Below are 18087 nucleotides of genomic sequence, written 5' to 3'. Positions count from 1 at the left end.
GAAGAAAGCAGACACCAGGTAGGAGGACAGGTCAATTTGCTAAAAAACAGACTAGAAACATGGCAGCAGAAGCAAAACCAACAGTGTCAGGGCCTTGCCATTCAAGATCCCCATCTAGGTATAGCTCTTACTATCCAGACGTACTCCCCTCACCCCTGCTGCCCCATACCCCTAGTTTTGGCCCAGTTCTGACTTCCACCTCCTGTCTTTATGTAGCTCCTGGACGTGTCCTGGGCCATGTCAGTGCCTGCCTGGAGCACAAAGACCCTGACTCCAGGGTTCTAGGCAACTGCAGGAATGAAAGCAAAGGGAAAAGAGGCAGAGCACAACACAAATACCAGCCTAAATCCCTGAGAGAAGAGGCTGTTCTCCCTGCCTGAGTCCCTCTCAAACTTAATCCCCAAACTTCTCTAAAGCCTGATTCAGATTTCCAAAGAACAAGGAAGAAGACCTGGGAAGATGCCCCACCCCAGGTGGGAGCAGATCTCTATTCCCATGCTCCCCTAAGATGAAGAGTTGACAGCAGGGGTTATTATACTCCAGCTCGCAGCTGCCTTTTGTTTTTTCCAGCCCTTGTGCTAAGAATGACTTTTACACCTTTAAAAGGTTACATGAATACATAATCACCTCCGTTTTGCAACTTATCCAGCAAAATCTAAATTATTAACCATCTGGTTCTTTAAGAAAAAGTTTGCTAACCCTTGGTCTACACAGCTGACATAGTTATTCTTCAAATCCTGACACCTGCTGTTGTCTATCTCTGGACTGGGCATTAGGGAGTGGCCCAGTCCTCAAGGAACCCTGTGTAGGAGAGGGAGACATGATCACCGCGCAAGGTGGTAAGTGGCGTTATGAGGGGTCAGCATAGGGCCAGGCACAGAGGGATCCCATGTCTGCCACAGCACTCAGTGCAGATCCAATTAGGGAAAGAGTTCCTTCCTATTCGCTCGGCCCTACTGGGCCCCTCAGCCCTTCCTCTGAGTCAGCTGAGGAAGCCAAGGGCTCACTGCTGGTCTCTTCTCTTGTTTCTTCCCACTGCCCTTCAGGCTCATCCCTACATGAAATGGAGTATAGGGTTGGGGCTGCTAGGGAAAGTGCTGGGACCATCTCCCAAATACTGCCTCTTCCTTAGCAGAGGCACAAGAAGCTCTCCTCTTTTTCCTCCATCTCTCACCTGGCCAGGATCGCTCTTCCAGGTGCCCAGTCCAATCAGGGGCATCTTCTGCCCAGTGTGCAGGAGGACACAGGAAGCCGCCATGTTCCCTGAAACACAGATGGGAAGAGAATGGTGTGGGGGTCAGTGCTGCTTGAGCTTCAGCCACCCACCTGTCAAGACTCCTGTAAAACATGGATGGTAAAGGGAGCACAGCGGCGAAAGGAGAACAAACACATGGTTGTGTATACATGCCTGTGAGCAGAGGGCAGCTAAGACAGGGTGACTAGAACCAACCAAAGTCAGGAGCTCCTGGACAAATATTAACCGGACCATCAGTTTAGCTGCCTTTCTTCTACCAGGCTAAAGGTCTATGTTAGACAGTTCTAACACCTAAAAACAAAGGTGGGTGGCTCCCTGAAGTACCCAGCCTTGACTACATAAGGTCTCAAACCAGTGTAGGACAGGTAAAGGCCATTATGAAACAAAGTGAGACCAAGTGACAGAACAAGCTCAGGGATGGGTCACTTCTCTGAAGATGAAATGAACATCCGCAGGAGGTTGTCAGAAACTACAGATTCTCCTAGTCCCTCACAAAGATGTCTGATCAGCATGTTACGAGGCCTGAGTGGGTTATTACAAGGGAAGTAGACCATTGTTTTAAAAAAAAAAAAAAAAAGCTCAGAGAGGTGAAGTTATTTGCCTTGAATCAACAGCTAAGAAGTGGCAGAGCCAAGCATTCAAGGAAGAGCCAATGGAAAAAGGCAAGAAAAGAGAGGTAAACACAGATTCATAATATACTTGTGCTATGCCTCACAGTAGACACATATCACAGTGTGCTACAGAAAAGCAAATGACTTCTGCAGAGCAAGGACCAGGGAATATTGACATTGGCTTTTAAGAGTAAGTTGGACTTTCCTCAGAGTCAAGGGGAAAAGGTTTTCCAGGAAGGGTAATTAGACACAGCAGAAAGCAGTAAATTATAGACACAGGAAAATTTCCAACTGAACAAAACAGGTGGGTGATTGGAACAACCCTCTTTGGAGAGCTATGAAAATCAGAAGTCTCCAAATGACCCATGGATACTCATTCAGGCAGCAAATGCTTAATATTCCTGGCCGTGTGCTAGATCTAAGAGACATACATATTCAAATAAAGCCCCTGCCCTCTTGGAGTTTATGGGCTAGTAGGGGCTGGACTGAGGATATCAGTACAATGTATAAGATAGGAGCAAAATCTGCTCAAGTGCTATAAGAAAAGAGTAACCCTGCTAGGATGGCTTCATGGAGGGGATATTTGAGTTGTCTTTTTTTTTTTTTTTAAGATTTTATTTTTAAGTATTCTTGGGGTGCCTGGGTGGCTCAGTTGGTTGAGCATCTGACTTCAGCTCAAGTCATGATCTCATGATTTGTGAGTTTGGGCCCCACGTCGGGCTCTGTGCTGACAGCTCAGAGCCTGGAACCTGCTTCAGATTCTGTGTCTCCCTCTCTCTCTTCCTCTCCCCCACTCATGCTCTGTCTCTCTCCCTCTCTCTCTCAAAAATAAATAAACATTAAAAAAGTTTAAAAAAAACGATTTTATTTTTAAGTATTCTTTACACCAATGTGGGGCCCAAACCCACAACCCCAAAGTCAAGAGTCGCATGCTCTATCAACTGAGCCAGCCAGGCATGCCAAGTCAAGTCTTGATGAATAGCAATTATCCAAGCGAAAGGGAAAAAAGAAAGAATGCTCACCCTAGAGCAGATAAGGTAGAAGCCTTTTCCCTTGATTTCATTAGTACTATAGATATCACCCCCTTGGGATTGATTTCATTGCCAGCAATACCTTTATAAATATAACCTTTGTTTCCAAGTTCTGAAAAGACATCCAGAATATTATGGTAGAGCAAGAACTAAGACAAGTTCTAAGTATAACTGACACATCAAAATTGTCTTTCCTGATACGTCTGACTCCGGAAGAATTTTTTTTTTTTTTTATAAATGTTTATTTTTGAGAGCAAGAAAGAGAGCAGGAGGGGGCAGAGAGAGAGGGGACAAAGGATCCAAAGCAGGCTCTGCATTGAGAGCAGAGAGTCCGACATGGGCTTGAACTCACGAACCAGAACATCATGACCTGAGCCAAAGTCAGATGTTTAATGGACTGAGCCACCCAGGCGCCCCTGCAAGAACTTTACAGTCTAGCATAACCTGGTTATGGAGACCACCTGTTTCTGCTAAAACAAAAACAAAAAGTTCAATCTGGGCATCAAACCACAGATCACTTGAGTGCTAGCAAACTTCCCAGGGATATAAACTTGCCAGAGGATCAGGCAATCATGTCTGGACTTCACAGGAGCAGCTAGCCTGCCGGTTGCCACCAGGGTCTGTGGCTGGTTTCCTGGGCTTGATCCCCAAACAAGTGACCGTTGGCCTCTCCCGGATTTCCCAGCACACACTGGAGAACTCTGAAATTACACGTGGACTTAGACTGAGAGCCTTGAACAAAGGCCTGATCTAAGGCGAAAAGGAAGAAGAAACCTGATGCTTGTTTCTCTTTCTTTTGATGCTGAAACTGAAAACCCAAAACAATGAGGCTTGGCTGGGGGGGGGGGGGGGGGGGTTGGGATCATACAAGTAGGAAGACCTAACAAAGAGCTTCAAAGAACAAGAGCTCCAAGGGAGGGAATAGAAGAGTCTCTGCAAAGAACAAATGTTTTCCTCTAGGACAGGAAGTCATACTCTGCCAGCTCTGGACTTCCTCATCTTCTGCCTGAGGCATTGGCTTTCCAGCCTTCTCCTGAATTAACAGGCTCTGAAGTTGTCAGAAACTGCCTAGCTTGGCCTCTGGCAACACTCAGAAACCCTCATGTTAATTTGGGAAGGTTTTACTCATGAAAGAGAGAAAAACTGGGTCTGCATAGGGAGAGGTAGAATCAGGTCTCAGATTTTAGTGGTGCCTGGCTGGCTCAGTCAGTGGAGCATGTAACTCTTGATCCTGGGGTTTTAAGTTCAAGCCCCACACTGGGTACAGAGATTACTCAAACTCTTTTTTTTTTTTTTTTTAAGGACTCAGGTTTTATTATTCCTAAATCAGTGCCTATGTTTCTTCTCAGAGGAGGGCTCTATAGCCGCTGCTTGCATGCAGGGATCTCAAAAACACAGGAAAAAGAGGAAGCAGTATTCACATGAATGTTCCTGGGCTGCATGGGCCTTTCCTTTACTTCCTATAAATGTTGGTGTCCCTCAGAGTTCTGTTCCCAATCCTCTTCTCACTCCCTAGTTAAGCTCATGTCTTCAGTTATCACTTTAAGCACTGATTCTGCCCACCCTAGTTCTGTACATTCAACTCCCTGGAGATATCTCTACCAGTATGCCCTATAGGTATCTAAGACTCAAAATATCCAAAACTGAACTCATCAAATCCAACAGCAGAGCACAAAGGAATCAGTTCAGGGCCTGGGGTTGCACAGACCTGAATCTGAATCTCAGCACCCCTTCCCCCATTTGGAAGAGAAACTAGATCTAAAGCACTTTGCACAGTACCTGACCCATGCATGCTCTTCTTTCTGTATACTCTCTCTCACAAGGGACTCAAGGGCCTGGATAACAACTGTTAAAGCAAATCAGACAACAAGTTCACAGTATAATCCATCTGATAAAGTTTTGGAGTCGGGGGTGGGAGGTGGGCAGGTTCTGAGCTGACAGCCAAGAAAGAATTTTCTAAGTCTTTGGTACAAAAAGGTGATTTTATTGAAGCAGAAAGAGCTGCACTGGGGTTGTAAAGAGTGACTGTTTATATACTAAGGAGTTGGAGGAGGTCAAATCAAGGGGAAGTTTTCAAAGAGATTTTCAGATGCTAAAGAAGATTCTCAGAATACTGCAGGCCTAGCTATTTGTCAAGTTAAGGCTGTTTTACCCTCTAGCAAAGCATTGGGAGTTAAGACATAGGGAGTTGGGGCGCCTGGGTGGCTCAGGTCATGATCTCACGGTCCGTGAGTTCAAGCCCCGTGTCGGGCTCTGTGCTGCCAGCTCAGAGCCTGGAGCCTGTTTCAGATTCTGTGTCTCCCTCTCTCTGACCCTCCCCTGTTCATGCTCTGTCTCTCCCTGTCTCAAAAATAAATAAAATGTTAAAAAAAATTAAAAAAAAAAAAAGACATAGGGAGTTCCTGGAGAAATGGAGAAATATTTGCCTCAAGTATTTGTCAATGGGCAGCAGGTTATAAGGAAATTTAATTTTACCTGCGAATTCTGGGGGCGCCTGGGTGGCTCAGTCGGTTAAGCGTCCGACTTCAACTCAGGTCACGATCTCGCGGTCCGTGAGTTGGAGCCCCGCATTGGGCTCTGGGCTGATGGCTCAGAGCTTGAAGCCTGCTTCGGATTCTGTGTCTCCCTCTCTCTCTGCCCCTCCCCTGTTCATGCTCTGTCTCTGTCTCAAAAATAAATAAACGTTAAAAAATTTTTTTTAATTTTGAGTTCGAGCCCCGCATCGGGCTCTGGGCTGATGGCTCAGAGCCTGGAGCCTGCTTCGGATTCTGTGTCTCCCTCTCTCTCTGCCCCTCCCCTGTTCATGCTCTATCTCTCTCTGTCTCAAAAATAAATAAACGTTAAAATTTTTTTTTTTAATTTTACCTGCGATTTCCTTCTTGGCTTTGTTCCCCATATCACTACGAAGGGGTGATGTTGGGGCTCCAGGAAACTGAGTCTACAGTTTCTGGAGATTAGGCTATTGATAAGATTGCCTTTTTCTTGTAATTTACTAAGACATTTGTAAACTGATGGAGACTGAACAGTTTAACCATCTGTTTTCTGTCCTTTCCTTTGTTCTTGGGCAGCCAGGAGCTCCTGAAGAATATTACACATATCCCACCTTGTGTGTGTGTGTGTGTGTGTGTGTGTGTGTGTGTGTGTGTGTGTGGTGTGTGGTGTGTGTGTGTGTGTGGTGTGTTCGCGCAAGCGATAGCTTGTGCTTTGCCCTCAGCTTGCATTATGCTCCCTCATCACATGGGGTCTTGAAAAGCCATCTAAATAAAGTATTTCAGTTCATTTGGCATTTCTGAGTTATTACCATTTTAGGGTTTTGACAGGTGATTGGTAGGGGAGTATACCCTTGCTTGTACTTCTAAGAAACAAGCACAGAAAACTACTTTAAATATGTAACATTGGCCTAGATTAGGTCTATTTGGCTGGGACACGGCAAACACCACCTACCCGCCCCCCCCCCCAACAAGGTGGGATAAGTGTGACATTCCACAGGCACCCCTGGCTGCCCAAGAACAAAGGAAAAGGGGAAAACAAGTGGTTAACTGATAGAGATCACAGTCATGCAGGACCTGAGTGCCCACCAGTTTACAAATGTCTTAGTAAATTATAAGAAAAAGGCAATCTTACCAATAGCCTAATCTCCAGAAACCTATAGATTCAGTTTCCTGGAGCCCTAACATCACCCTCCCCTCCATTCTGATGTGGAGAACAAAGGCAAGAAGGAAATGGTAGGTAAAATTAAATTTCCTTATAAATTTTTTTTAATGCTTATTTATTTTTTGAGACCGAGAGAGACAGAACATGAATGGGGGAGGGTCAGAGAGAGACGGAGACACAGATTCTGAAACACGCTCCAGGCTCTGAGCTGTCAGCACAGGGCTCTACGCAGGGCTCAAACTCACGGACCGCGAGATCATGACCTGAGCCGAAGTCGGATGCTCAACCGACTGAGCCACCCAAGCACCCCAAAATTAAATTTCCTTATAACCTGCAGTCCATTGATGAATACTTGAGATAGGCAGAGTGAAACATTTCTCCAGGAACTTCCTATAATGTTAATGCCTCACTAAAGGGAAAACCACCTTAGCCTGGTAATAGCAAGGCCTCCAGTATCTTGTGAGTCCTCTTTAGCATATGAAAGTCCTTTTGGAGGTCTCCCTTTTGCCTTTATCTCCCCCCAACTCCATAGGAAATAATTACTGACTCTTTACAACCCCAGGGCAGCTCTTTCAGCCCATGGGTCCTGTCCCTGTGCTTTAATAAAATCACCTTTTTTGCACCAAAGAAGTCTCAAAAAATCTTTCTTGGCCGTCGGCTCTAGACCCCCACCACTCCAAAACCCCATCACTACTAATACTGGTAAATATATATTTCTTAAGTTTATTTTGAGAGAGAGAGAGAGACAGAGAAAGAGAGAGAGAGAGACAGAGAAAGAGAGAGCGCATAAGTGGGGGGAGGAGAAAAGAAAGAGGGAGAGAGAATCCTAAGTAGGCCTGCGCTGTCAGCATGCTTTGAACTCATGAACCATGAGATCATGACCTGAGCCAAACACTTCATGTACCTCTTGACGTGAAAAGAATTTTAAAATATATATTTCTTTTTTTTAATGTTTATTTTTGAGACAGAGAGAGACAAAGCATGAATGGGGGAGGGTCAGGGAGAGAGGGAGACACAGCATCTGAAACAGGCTCCAGGCTCTGAGCGATCAGCACAAAGCCCGACGCAGGGCTCGAACTCACGGACTGTGAGATCATGACCTGAGCCGAAGCCGGACGCTTAACCGACTGAGCCACCCAGGCGCCCCTAAAATATATATTTCTTGAGTCTTTCTCCAGTCCATCCATATCTGCCTCCACTGCTACTGCTCTAGCTCGAACCACCCCTACCTGAACCACCATCTCTCTGCTTCCAGTGCAGCCCCTCTCCCCACAATCCATTCACTAAATCTGAACATGTGATTCCAAGGCTCAAATTCTTCCAGTAGTTCTTGCTTACCTTCAGGATAAAGTCCACAGTCCTTAGTAATACATTTCATTACCTGGCTCCCATCCTCCTCATTTTTCCACCTCTTCATTCCAAACTCCATGCTTCAGACTTTGCAAAACCAGCCACCGCTTACTTAACTCCAGGCACACTTTGCTTCCCCAAGTCCCACCCTTGTCTGGCTAATTACTGCTCATCCTTCAGCTAGCACTTGCTCCTCCTGTGCACTGACAGCTTGTGCACATAGCTGCAGTTGTTTGTTTATATGAGTTTCCCTCACAAACTAGGGGATACCTTGAGGTCAGAGGTCATCTATCTGAACCCCTTACTCCTAGAGTGCCTGCCCCATGCATAGACGTAGAAACACATGTGAGCACACACACTAAGGCAAATGGGCTGCAGGGCATTTGAGGAAGTCACTGCCTTCATCACTTTTTTTCTTTCTTTCTTTCTTTCTTTCTTCCTTTCTTTCTTTTTCTTTCTTTCTTTGTTCCTTTATTTTGAGGGAGAGAGAGTGCAAGGCAAGCCAAGGAGTGACAGAGAGAGAGGGAGAGAGAATCCCAAGCAGGCTCCATAGGGCTCCAACTCACAAACTGAGATCAGGACCTGAGCTGAAATCAAGAGTCCCATGCTTAACCAACTGAGTCACCCAGGTGCCCCCGTCACCTTCTTTTTTTACTTCTTGGATAACCTGGAAAGAATCATCTCTGGAAGACATCAAAGCACTTTACCATTTTCAGCAAAAAAAAAAAAAAAAAAAAAAAAATTCCCAGTGGCTTCATACAGGATGATACTGGGATTGCTCACGTACAGATAAGAAAACTGAGATCTTGGGGAATTAACAGGCCTGATCAGAACCCTCAAGACTCTTTTAGGGAGGTCTTGCAGCCTGATATGAGTAGGCTGAAAGGAAGAGTTAATAGTAGCTCTATCTGGTGACAGTTCAGATTCCAGCCTCACTGTAACAGAGGTCTGAGGCAACAGAAAAGCCCTAGCTTTCCCAAACCCAAAGCAGGTGTCTAAGTTAGCTAATTTTGCCCACTACTCCCACTTTCAGGAAGTATCTCTGCAATTCCAAAGAAAGGCCGGAGCTCCTGGAAAAATCGTGTTGGTGCTCAAAAAGAAGAGGGCAAGGGCGCCTGGGTGTCTCAGTCTTTTAAACATCCAACTTAGGCTCAGGTCATGACCGTCCGAGTATGAGTTCAAGCTCTGCCTTGGGCTCTACGCTGAGAGCTCTGAGCCTGGAGTCAGCCCCCGCTCCCCCACTTGCGTGCTCGCGCGCGCGCTCGCGCTCTCTCTCTCTCTCTCTCTCTCTTAAAAATAAATTAACATAAACAAAAGAGGGCAACTAAAATTTACTGAGCACCTAATAGTTGACGGGCGTTTTAAAAGCTTTATCTCAATTCTCACTACAGTTCCGATGTAGGAACTCTTTTCATCCGTGAGTAAACTGAGGTCCAGAGAAACAGAACTTTTCCAAGATCACAATGAGCTCAAATCCGAAACCAAGTCAGGTTGCCTCCAGAGCCTGCGCTCTCCGCTCTATTCCGAAGGCACACAACTCTGTAGTTTCACTACAGATCAAGGCCATCTCCTCTGCGAGAAAGATGGAACAGCAGCAGGAGAAACTCACCTCGGCTCAATCACAGAGCGTGAACAAAACAGTGTGATCTCTCTTCGGTTCTGCACCTTGCCAACGTTACAGTAAGCCTCAGCTTCCGGAACTGGTGGGCTGCAAAGGAAGTTGGTTGGCCTGATGGTGGAGGCAGGAATCTAGCTTAAGTCTGGCGGTGAGGAGGAAGCTCCTCCCGGAGGAGGGGAGAGGGCCGGCATTCAGCATCACGCGCAGTGGTGGACCCCACCCCGCCCTGTAAAGGGCTGGAGTTTGGAAGCCAGAGTTGGGAGCCTGCACCAGCTCCACCTCTAGCTCTGGTGGTTGGATTGGCTGGAGTCTAGACACACTTCACTGCGCAGGTTTGGAGTACATGGGGGCAGAGTGAAGCGCGAGCCCCTGGCCACTTGGGGGGACCCTAACGTCGGGGCCAGTCCGTGCCTCTGCTGGCCCACAATGCACCGCGCGCCACAGCCACGCCGCTCTAGGCTGCTGGAGCTCCTTCTGCTGGAGGGAGGAGGGTACTGGGTGTCACATTGCAGGTTCTTCTGGTGTCTCCACTCCATCCGGGTTCGCAAAACCGACTCTCGCTCCTATCTTTTAGAGTCAGGTTGGCGGGGTTCACAGAATATACCTAAACTGGCTCCGTTACTTGGTCTGGCAAACAGGCTCGGAGAGCAGCCGCGATAAAAGTTGTAACAAGGAAGAGGTCGGGTCTCTGGGCTGCAAGCGGTAGTAAGTTCGTGGTCCCTGTATCCGGACTGTGGACTCTGGACGCGCATTAATGTGCCAGATACTGTGCTAGACTTATAAACATGATTTTATTGAATCTTCAACCCTGTAAGGGAAATGTTCTTTTTTTTTTTTTGTAAGTTTTTTTTTATTGGAGTATAGTATAGCATACATACAGAAAAATGCACAAATCTAAAACGTACGGCTCTATGATTCTTTTTTTCAATGTAACTATTATCCAAGTGAAGATACAGACGTTACCTGCACACTGGAAGTCTCCTGTGAGGGAGGTATTCACGTTCAATTTCACAGAGTGAACAGACTCAACCAGGTAAAGTAGCTTGGCCAAAATCACATAGCTATTAAGTCATACAGATTTTATATTTGAAATAGCCCTAGCCATGTGGACTGAGAGGTGTCTTGCATTTTACACGTTTTCCCCTCTGTGTAGCTCTGCTTTTCTCTCCCCACACCTCTGTCTCCTCTGCTCCTCTACTCTTCCTCATTTTTTTTGGCTCCCCTGGATTACTCCCCACTGTCTCCTCAATACAGGTAGTGTCTTGATGGACCGAATGTCTAATGTTTGACACCATCTATCCTCATAAAGACACTCAGATTCCAGCTTATGTGATCAGAATTTAATATACCTCAAACTCATCTTACCCTAGCAAAGACTTGCCATCAAGAGACACATGCCATGTATCCCATCCCTCCCACCTTTTCTTCAGGGTCTGACAGACTCCATATTTCTTTTCTGCTGAGTCTGACTTCTTAAAAGTCTGAAGTGTAACCATCAGGTGGTGACCTTGCCAAGTGATGAACTACTGAGGCCCTCTCCTTCCCCCAACTTTGGGGCTTTTGGTCTTAATTCTGGTGCCAGGGAATATTTCATACAAGGCACAACCCTATCCCTCCAAGAGTTTTCAAATAGTTGTCAAGATTGCAAAATAGATCGGCTCAAGAACACACTGCCCCTTTCACAACCAGCCTTTTCCCATCTTACAAAGGATAAGCCTCTGTCAACTTCTAGGGTGCCTTGCCCCATTGTAAAAACAAGGAGGCAGAGAACAGCCTGAGAGGTAGACTGAGAGGAGACCAAGTGAATAAGTTGTCTCAGAATCCAAGGGAAATGAGTGGTTCAGGCAGGAGGGATAGTGGGAATTATTGTTTTTGGCTTCCCAGTGCCCATTCCTCCCTCTTTTGGAGAATTTCTTCCTCCTCATTGGATCCAATTCAACAGTCATTAATTTAAGTACTTGCCCTCCCCTAGCTAACATGTGTGTGAATATCCCAAAATATGCTAATTGGCTATTCCTTCCTTGAGTCTTAATTATTAATACAGTCACCAAAAGACTAATCACCTGGATTTCATGCCTTTCATCATGAAATGCATTTCACTAGCACCCTGCCATGGCTGTCGAGCAATCTCTGCTAATAGGACCTCCTGAAGACACCTGGTTCCTGCCAATTCCATGCTGTACTTTCCCTTTGGTTTTGCAAGTACTCCTATAGCCTTCAAAAACAAAACAAAACAAAACAAAATACCTTTCTTTGTCTTTGGTTAGAGACAGTTTTTGTTGCTTGCAACCAAAGAACCCTAACAGACACAAATGAGTAAAAATAGTATCAGACACTGCAGGAAGAAGAGTAAGTATATCACAGGGAACTCTACAAATGGTCCCCAAATGGTCCTCTTCTATATTGGCAAAATTTACTTCCCTTACATACAGATAAGTTATGCCTCTATGTTGCTCTTAACAGAAAACCTAATTTAAGCTGGCTTCAACAATGAAGGAAATGTATGGACTCATGTAGGTAGGATTAGGTTTGGTTTGATTCAGCAGTTCGACAAAGTCACCGGGACCCCTTTCCTTCTGTTTTTTTCTCTCCACTCTCCAATCTCTCTTCATCCTGAAGTTGCTTTCCTCATGGTGGCAAAATGGTTGTGGCACATCTCGCCTTCATCTCAGCTACCACCTTCTCCACAGAAGTAACTTCTGGGAACTCTCTCAAGATCGGAAACTGCCTGGAGCCTCTCATACAAACTGAGTCATAAGATAATACCATGGCATGAAAGAAGAAGTCAGTTTCAAAAAAGAGGTAAATAGGAATTCTGGGAGTGATGCAGGAGTGAAAAAGAATTAACTTCTGCTATATTCAACAGCATGAATAAATTTCTCAAACTTACTGCTGAGTGGAATAAAACAGACATGAAAGACTATTAATTCCAACCAATTCTATACAGTACAAAAAACAATAAAATTTAGAGTTGTTAGAAGTCAGGATAGTGGTAACCCTTGGACATACAGTGACTAGAAGTGGGCAAGAGGGGAAGCTTGTGGAGTGATAGGTATGATCTGTTTCTTGATTTGACTTATAAGGATATGTAAAATTTCTGGGGTGACTGGGTGGCTCAGTAAGTTAAGTGTCCGCTTCAGCTCAGGTCATAATCTCACGGTTCCTGAGTTTGAGCCCTGCATTGGTCTCTGTGCTGACAGCCCAGAGCCTGGAGCCTTCTTTGTATTCTGTGTCTCCCTCTCTCTCTGCTCCTCCCCCACTCACACTCTGTCTCTCAAAAATAAACATTTAAAAAAAAGTTTTTTTAAAGGATATGTAAAATTTCTGAAAATTTAAGTTATATATTTGATATGTACATTTTTCCATATTGTGTTGTATTTCAATTTAAAAGAGAAACCTTTTGGGGCGCCTGGGTGGCTCAGTTGGTTAAGCGTCCGACTTCGGCTCGGGTCATGATCTCACGGTCCGTGGGTTCGTGCCCCACGTCAGGCTCTGTGCTGACAACTCAGAGCCTGGAGCCCGTTTCCAATTCTGTGTCTCCCTCTCTCTCTGCCCTTCCCCTGTTCATGCTCTGTCTCTCTCTGTCTCAAAAATAAATAAACATTAAAAAAAATTTTTAAAAAAAATAAAAGAGAAACCTTTCATATTAAAAAAAACAACAAAACCTAGGGATGCCTGGGTAGTTCAGTTAGTTAAGCATCCAACTTCTGCTCAGGTCATGATCTCATAGTTCATGAGTTTGAGCCCTGCATCAAACTCTGGGCTGACAGATTGGAGCCTGGAGCCTACTTTGGATTCTGTCTGCCCCTCTCTGCTCACGTGCTGTCTCTCTTTCTCTCAAAATAAATAAACATTAAAAAATTAAAAAAAACCCACCAAACCCTATATGTATAAGGAAAGAAAGTAGATGGAAACACACAAAACTAATTATAACAGTTGTATTTGATTAGTGGAAGTATAGGTTATTTTGTTTTTCTTCTATATTTATCAAGATTTTGAACTATTGTATTGGATTTAGTTTAGTAACTCTGCAGATTCACTTGGACCCACTTGCTCCCAGGTTCTCCACTTATTCAGTGGAGCACCCTAGTCACTACTATTGCTCATCTCCTGATGCAGTGGTCTGTCTTACATCCCCAAGTGCATGGGCCAAACACCCTCTCTTTTGCACCTGTTGTAGTGGGAGCCGTAGCAGCTATGGCACTCACTCAGTTATGACTTAAGTAGACCTGCTGAGAATTTTGCCACTTACACCACTTTCAGAGTAAGCAGAAGCATTGGGATCAGTCTCCTCAGGCTTCCCTGAGGATCAGGGAGTGCAGGGGAGTTAATGTCTCATAGGGTATAAGGAAATTGACCAATGAGAGGTAGAAGGAAAGAGTCAACAGATAGTTTGCTTTTCCTTTACCCAATAAATAGTTCCTGGACACCATATAGTGGTTTCATATAGCTTCTCAGACCTCTATAACTGACCAATTAGCTGTGTCTTTTTATAAAGCAATAGCAAGCTCTGTAGCACACCACCTTTTGGTTTCTTTCCCTTCTTTGCCTCATTTATGTTTTTGTTTTTGTTTTTTAAAGTTTATTTGTCTATCTTTGAGAGAGAGGGAGGGAGACAAAGAATCCCAAGCAGGCTCCTCACTGTCAGCATGGAGCCTGATGTGGGGCTCGAACCTATAAACCCTTGAGATCATGACCAGAGCTGAAGTTGGAAGCTTAAACTGACTGAGCCACCCAGGCTCCCCTTCTTTGCCTCATTTCTGTTTTTCCCTCATCCCTATTGCCCTGAGAATGAATTACTGAAGTTCCCAATAAAGCCTCAGCATGTAAACTTTGTCCTGAGCTCTGGTTTTCTAGAGAAACAGGCTAAGATTAAAAAAAAAAAAAAAAGTGTTATTTTTAAAAATATATATTATTTTTAAGTAATCTCTGTACCTGCACCCAATGTGAGGCTCGAACTCACAACCCCAAGATCAAGAGTTGCATCCAGGCACTCCAAAATCATATTAACTTTATAATGGGGAGAGAGAGAGGAGTAAGGGGGAAAAATGATTTAAAAAGAAGAACCAAAAGTAAGTTTAATGTTAGAGAAACTAAGACAAATAAGAACAATTACCATTTTATTGATCATCCATTATTTGTCCTACTCTCTACATTCATGCTGTCTAATCTCCACAACAGAAACTTTTGGATTTGGTTGATATGAATGTCATTGAGCTGTCCGTGAGTTCGAGCCCCATGTCGGGCTCTGGGCTGGCAGCTCAGAGCCTGGAGCCTGTTTCAGATTCTGTGTCTCCCTCTCTCTCTCTCTGCCCCTCCCCTGCTCATGCTCTGTCTCTCTCTGTCTCAAAAATAAATAAATGTTAAAAAAAAAAAAGACAGTTGTTGTTTATATAGAACTGTATTTAAATCCTTGCTGTACCCCTTAGTAGCTGTGTGACCTTGGGAAAATTTCTCATCTGTGAATTTTTTTTTAAGGTTTATTTATTTATTTTGAGAGAAAGAGAGAGTGTGAGATGGCGGGGAGAGAGAGAGAGAATCCCAAGCAGGCTCCATGCTGTCAGTGCAGAGCCAGATGCGGGGCTCAAACTCACAAACTGTGAGATCATGACCTGAGCCAAAATCAAGAGTTGGACACTTAGCCAACTGAGCCACCCAGGCTCCCCTGAAATAGAGATTTTAATATCCACCTTGCTGATATGTTTTTGGATTAAATGAAACAATGGATGTAAAGTACCTGTTAGTGCATAGTAGGGACTTAGTGAATGGTAGTGATCATTTGTATTCAGAGTAGATTGCTGCAAGGGAGGCTAAAGAAAACCATGCCCCTCCTCACCCAGTAAAGCTGCTGAAACTGCTCTCCAGACCTGAGAGAGACAGCAGGACTCCCAAATGGAGGAGGACTCTGCAGAAAGGTTGCACTGTCTCCATCTCTCTCTCTCTCTCCCTCTCTCTCTCTCTCTCTCTCTCTCTCTCTCTCATACTAACACATGTGTGCAAACACACCTTTCTGTAGAGCAGCAGCTGTTAGTATAGAGCTATGGTTGTATCAGGGCAGGAATCATAGTCACAAAGGTTGATGTGCAGTGAAGTGGAAAGAAGGCTGCAGCCAACTGAATGCCAACCAATGCAACCTATTGGTCTGGGGCTGGAAAAGGGAGGGGAAGAGGAAGGAGTGATGTGAGCAGGTCTGGCAAGCAAGAGCAGAACCACAGCAGGAAGCTGACAGCCTAAATCATATGGCAGTGCGGATTTCCCCTGTCAACTTCACTTCCCAATTTTACATCCTTCCATTGCACATATCACCCACAGACCCACTCTGTGCTAAAAGTGGGTAGAAGTGATTGATATATTCATTCAATTGACCAGCATTTAATGATACCTGCCATGTGCGAGGAATATTCTGGAAAGATAAACAGTTGTTGATCAGGGAATTAAAGGGAGCTGGGGAAGGGTATTCTAGGTAGAGAAACTAATGTGCCAAATTGTGGAGGAATAAAGCAGGGTGTTACATTCCAGAAATTATCTATGGTTTGATAAGAAGGGGGCATAAAATTCCAGGCAGAAAAGTGGGAGATGAAATTGCAGAGGTAGGATAAGGTCAATTCATAAAGAGACTTATATATAACATTAAAATGTCTGGATAGGGGCACCTGGGTGTCTCAGTTGGTTGAGTGTCCAACTCTTGGTCTTCGCTCATGTCATGAGCTCACGGTTCATGAGACTGAGCCCCATGTTGGGCTCTGTGCTAACAGTGCAGAGCCTGCTTGGGATTCTCACTCTCCCTCTCTCTCTGCCCCTCACTTCCTTGTGTGTGCACATATGCTCTCTCTCCCTCTCTCAAAATAAATAAGCATTTAGAAAAAAAAAAATTTTAATGTCTGGATAATTGGCTAACCATTTGAGAAAAAAAAGTTCAACTCCTACTTCATACTATACATAAAGGCAGATTTCAGAAGGTTTAAAGGTTTGAATATTAAACAACAAACAGAATGCTAAAAGAAGAAACAGAAGAATATTTATATAATCTTGGGGGTAGATAAGGCCTTTCTTCACTTTACAACCAAAGTTAGAAAGTGTAAAGGAAACTATTGACAGTTTTCACTAGATAAAAGTGAAAATTGCACAGCAAAACCAGCATAAGCAAGATTAAAAGACAAATAACAAAGTAGGAAAAGATTGTAATATTTAATGATTAAAGAGTTCAAAGCTTACTTTGTAAGGAATTTCTATAAAATTAAGAAAAAGAAATATTTTGAAAAAATATGCAAAGTTCTTCACAAGTAGTTCTCAATAGAAAAAAAGAAAAATGGCAATAAAAGTGTTATTCAAATATACTAATAAAAATAATTTTCCCCATACAAATCATTTTCCCCATCAGGTTGATAAAATTAAAAAGATCAAGCCCCAGTGTTAGGGACAATATGAAAAAGGGATCTACTCATATACTGTTGATGGAAATGCAAAACAGTACAATCCTTTCTTTCTTTCTTTCTTTCTTTCTTTCTTTCTTTCTTTCTTTCTTTCTTTCTTTCTTTCTTTCTTTCTTTTTTTAAGTTTATTTATTTATTTTGAGAGAGAGTGAGAGGGAGAATCCCAAGCAGGCTCTGCACTGTCAGTGCAGAGCCCAATGTGGGGCTGAAACTCATGAACTGTGAGATCATGACCTGAGTCAAAATAAGAGTCTACACTTAACCAACTGAGCCACCTAGATGCCCCCAAAATAGTATAATCTTTCTACAGGGTAATTTGGTAATATATATTAAAATTTTAAATGTGCATCACTTCTGATCCAGCAATTTTAAGGAATTTAGTCAAAGGAAATAATAAAAAAAAGCAACCAGGATATTTACTGTGTTGTTTAAAGGAGAGAAAAATTACCCAAATGTTCATAAGAAGGGAATTGGCAAAATAAATTATTGTATATCCATACAATAAAAACAATATAGTCCCAAGGAGAAAGTAGATCTGTAAGTGTTGTAGTGGAAAAATGTCTATGATACATTGTTAAGTGGGGGGAAAAACAGGAGGTTACCAGGGCCCCTGGGTGGCTCAGCCAGTTAAGCATCCAACTCTTGATTTCAGCTCAGATCATGATCTCATGGTTTCTTCAAGCCCTGCACTAGACTCTGTGCTGATAAAGTGGAGCCTGCCTGAGAGTCTCTCTCTCTCTCTCTCTCTCTCTCTCTCTCTCTCTCTCTCGGCCCCTCCCCCAACTCATGCTCTTTCCCTCTCTCTCAAAAATAAATAAATAAATAAGCATTTAAAAAAAAAAAAAAAGGAGGTTATCAAAAGCAGGTTTGGCACTAGGTGTATTCAGCTCATTCAGCTCCAGAGATCAAAGTCCTAGTGTTTCAAAGGCCAGGGTGCCAGTCTGCTCCTGGATCAAGGTTGTGCACAATGAAGGAGGAGGCTGGCCCAGAGTCAAGGGAGGGTGGGGGTGGGGATTTCTTCTCCAGCCCTGTCACAGCCATGACAGAGCCCAGGATCCAGATCCCTGCACTGAAGCCCAGATTTCCTTCTCTGGGCAAAATGTGGGTCAAAGTTAAAGCCCTGGGTACTTACTGG

General features: G+C 44.1%; 1 protein-coding gene across 7 annotated transcripts in view; it reads right to left on the bottom strand.

Annotated features, from left to right (window-relative positions):
• Positions 1-18087, bottom strand: part of AKR1A1 (aldo-keto reductase family 1 member A1) — a 35720-nt gene that overhangs the window by 4874 nt on the left and 12759 nt on the right. For 2 of the 7 annotated variants that reach the window (XM_042996947.1, XM_042996948.1), the window contains exons 3-4: positions 9511-9609; positions 1175-1263 (exon numbers count right to left, since the gene is read on the bottom strand). In XM_042996947.1, the coding sequence (XP_042852881.1) occupies positions 1175-1258 (84 nt within the window). In that variant the 5' untranslated portion in view covers positions 1259-1263; positions 9511-9609. Of the gene's footprint in view, positions 1-1174; positions 1264-4676; positions 4698-5372; positions 5393-9510; positions 9943-18087 lie in introns of those variants that run through there. The other 5 variants (XM_042996949.1, XM_042996950.1, XM_007077273.3 and 2 more) reach the window with 4 other exon arrangements.

This window comes from Panthera tigris, chromosome C1 (assembly GCF_018350195.1).
Source record: "Panthera tigris isolate Pti1 chromosome C1, P.tigris_Pti1_mat1.1, whole genome shotgun sequence".
Taxonomy (NCBI): Eukaryota; Metazoa; Chordata; class Mammalia; order Carnivora; family Felidae; genus Panthera; species Panthera tigris.
This window is presented reverse-complemented; position numbering and strand designations above follow the sequence as displayed.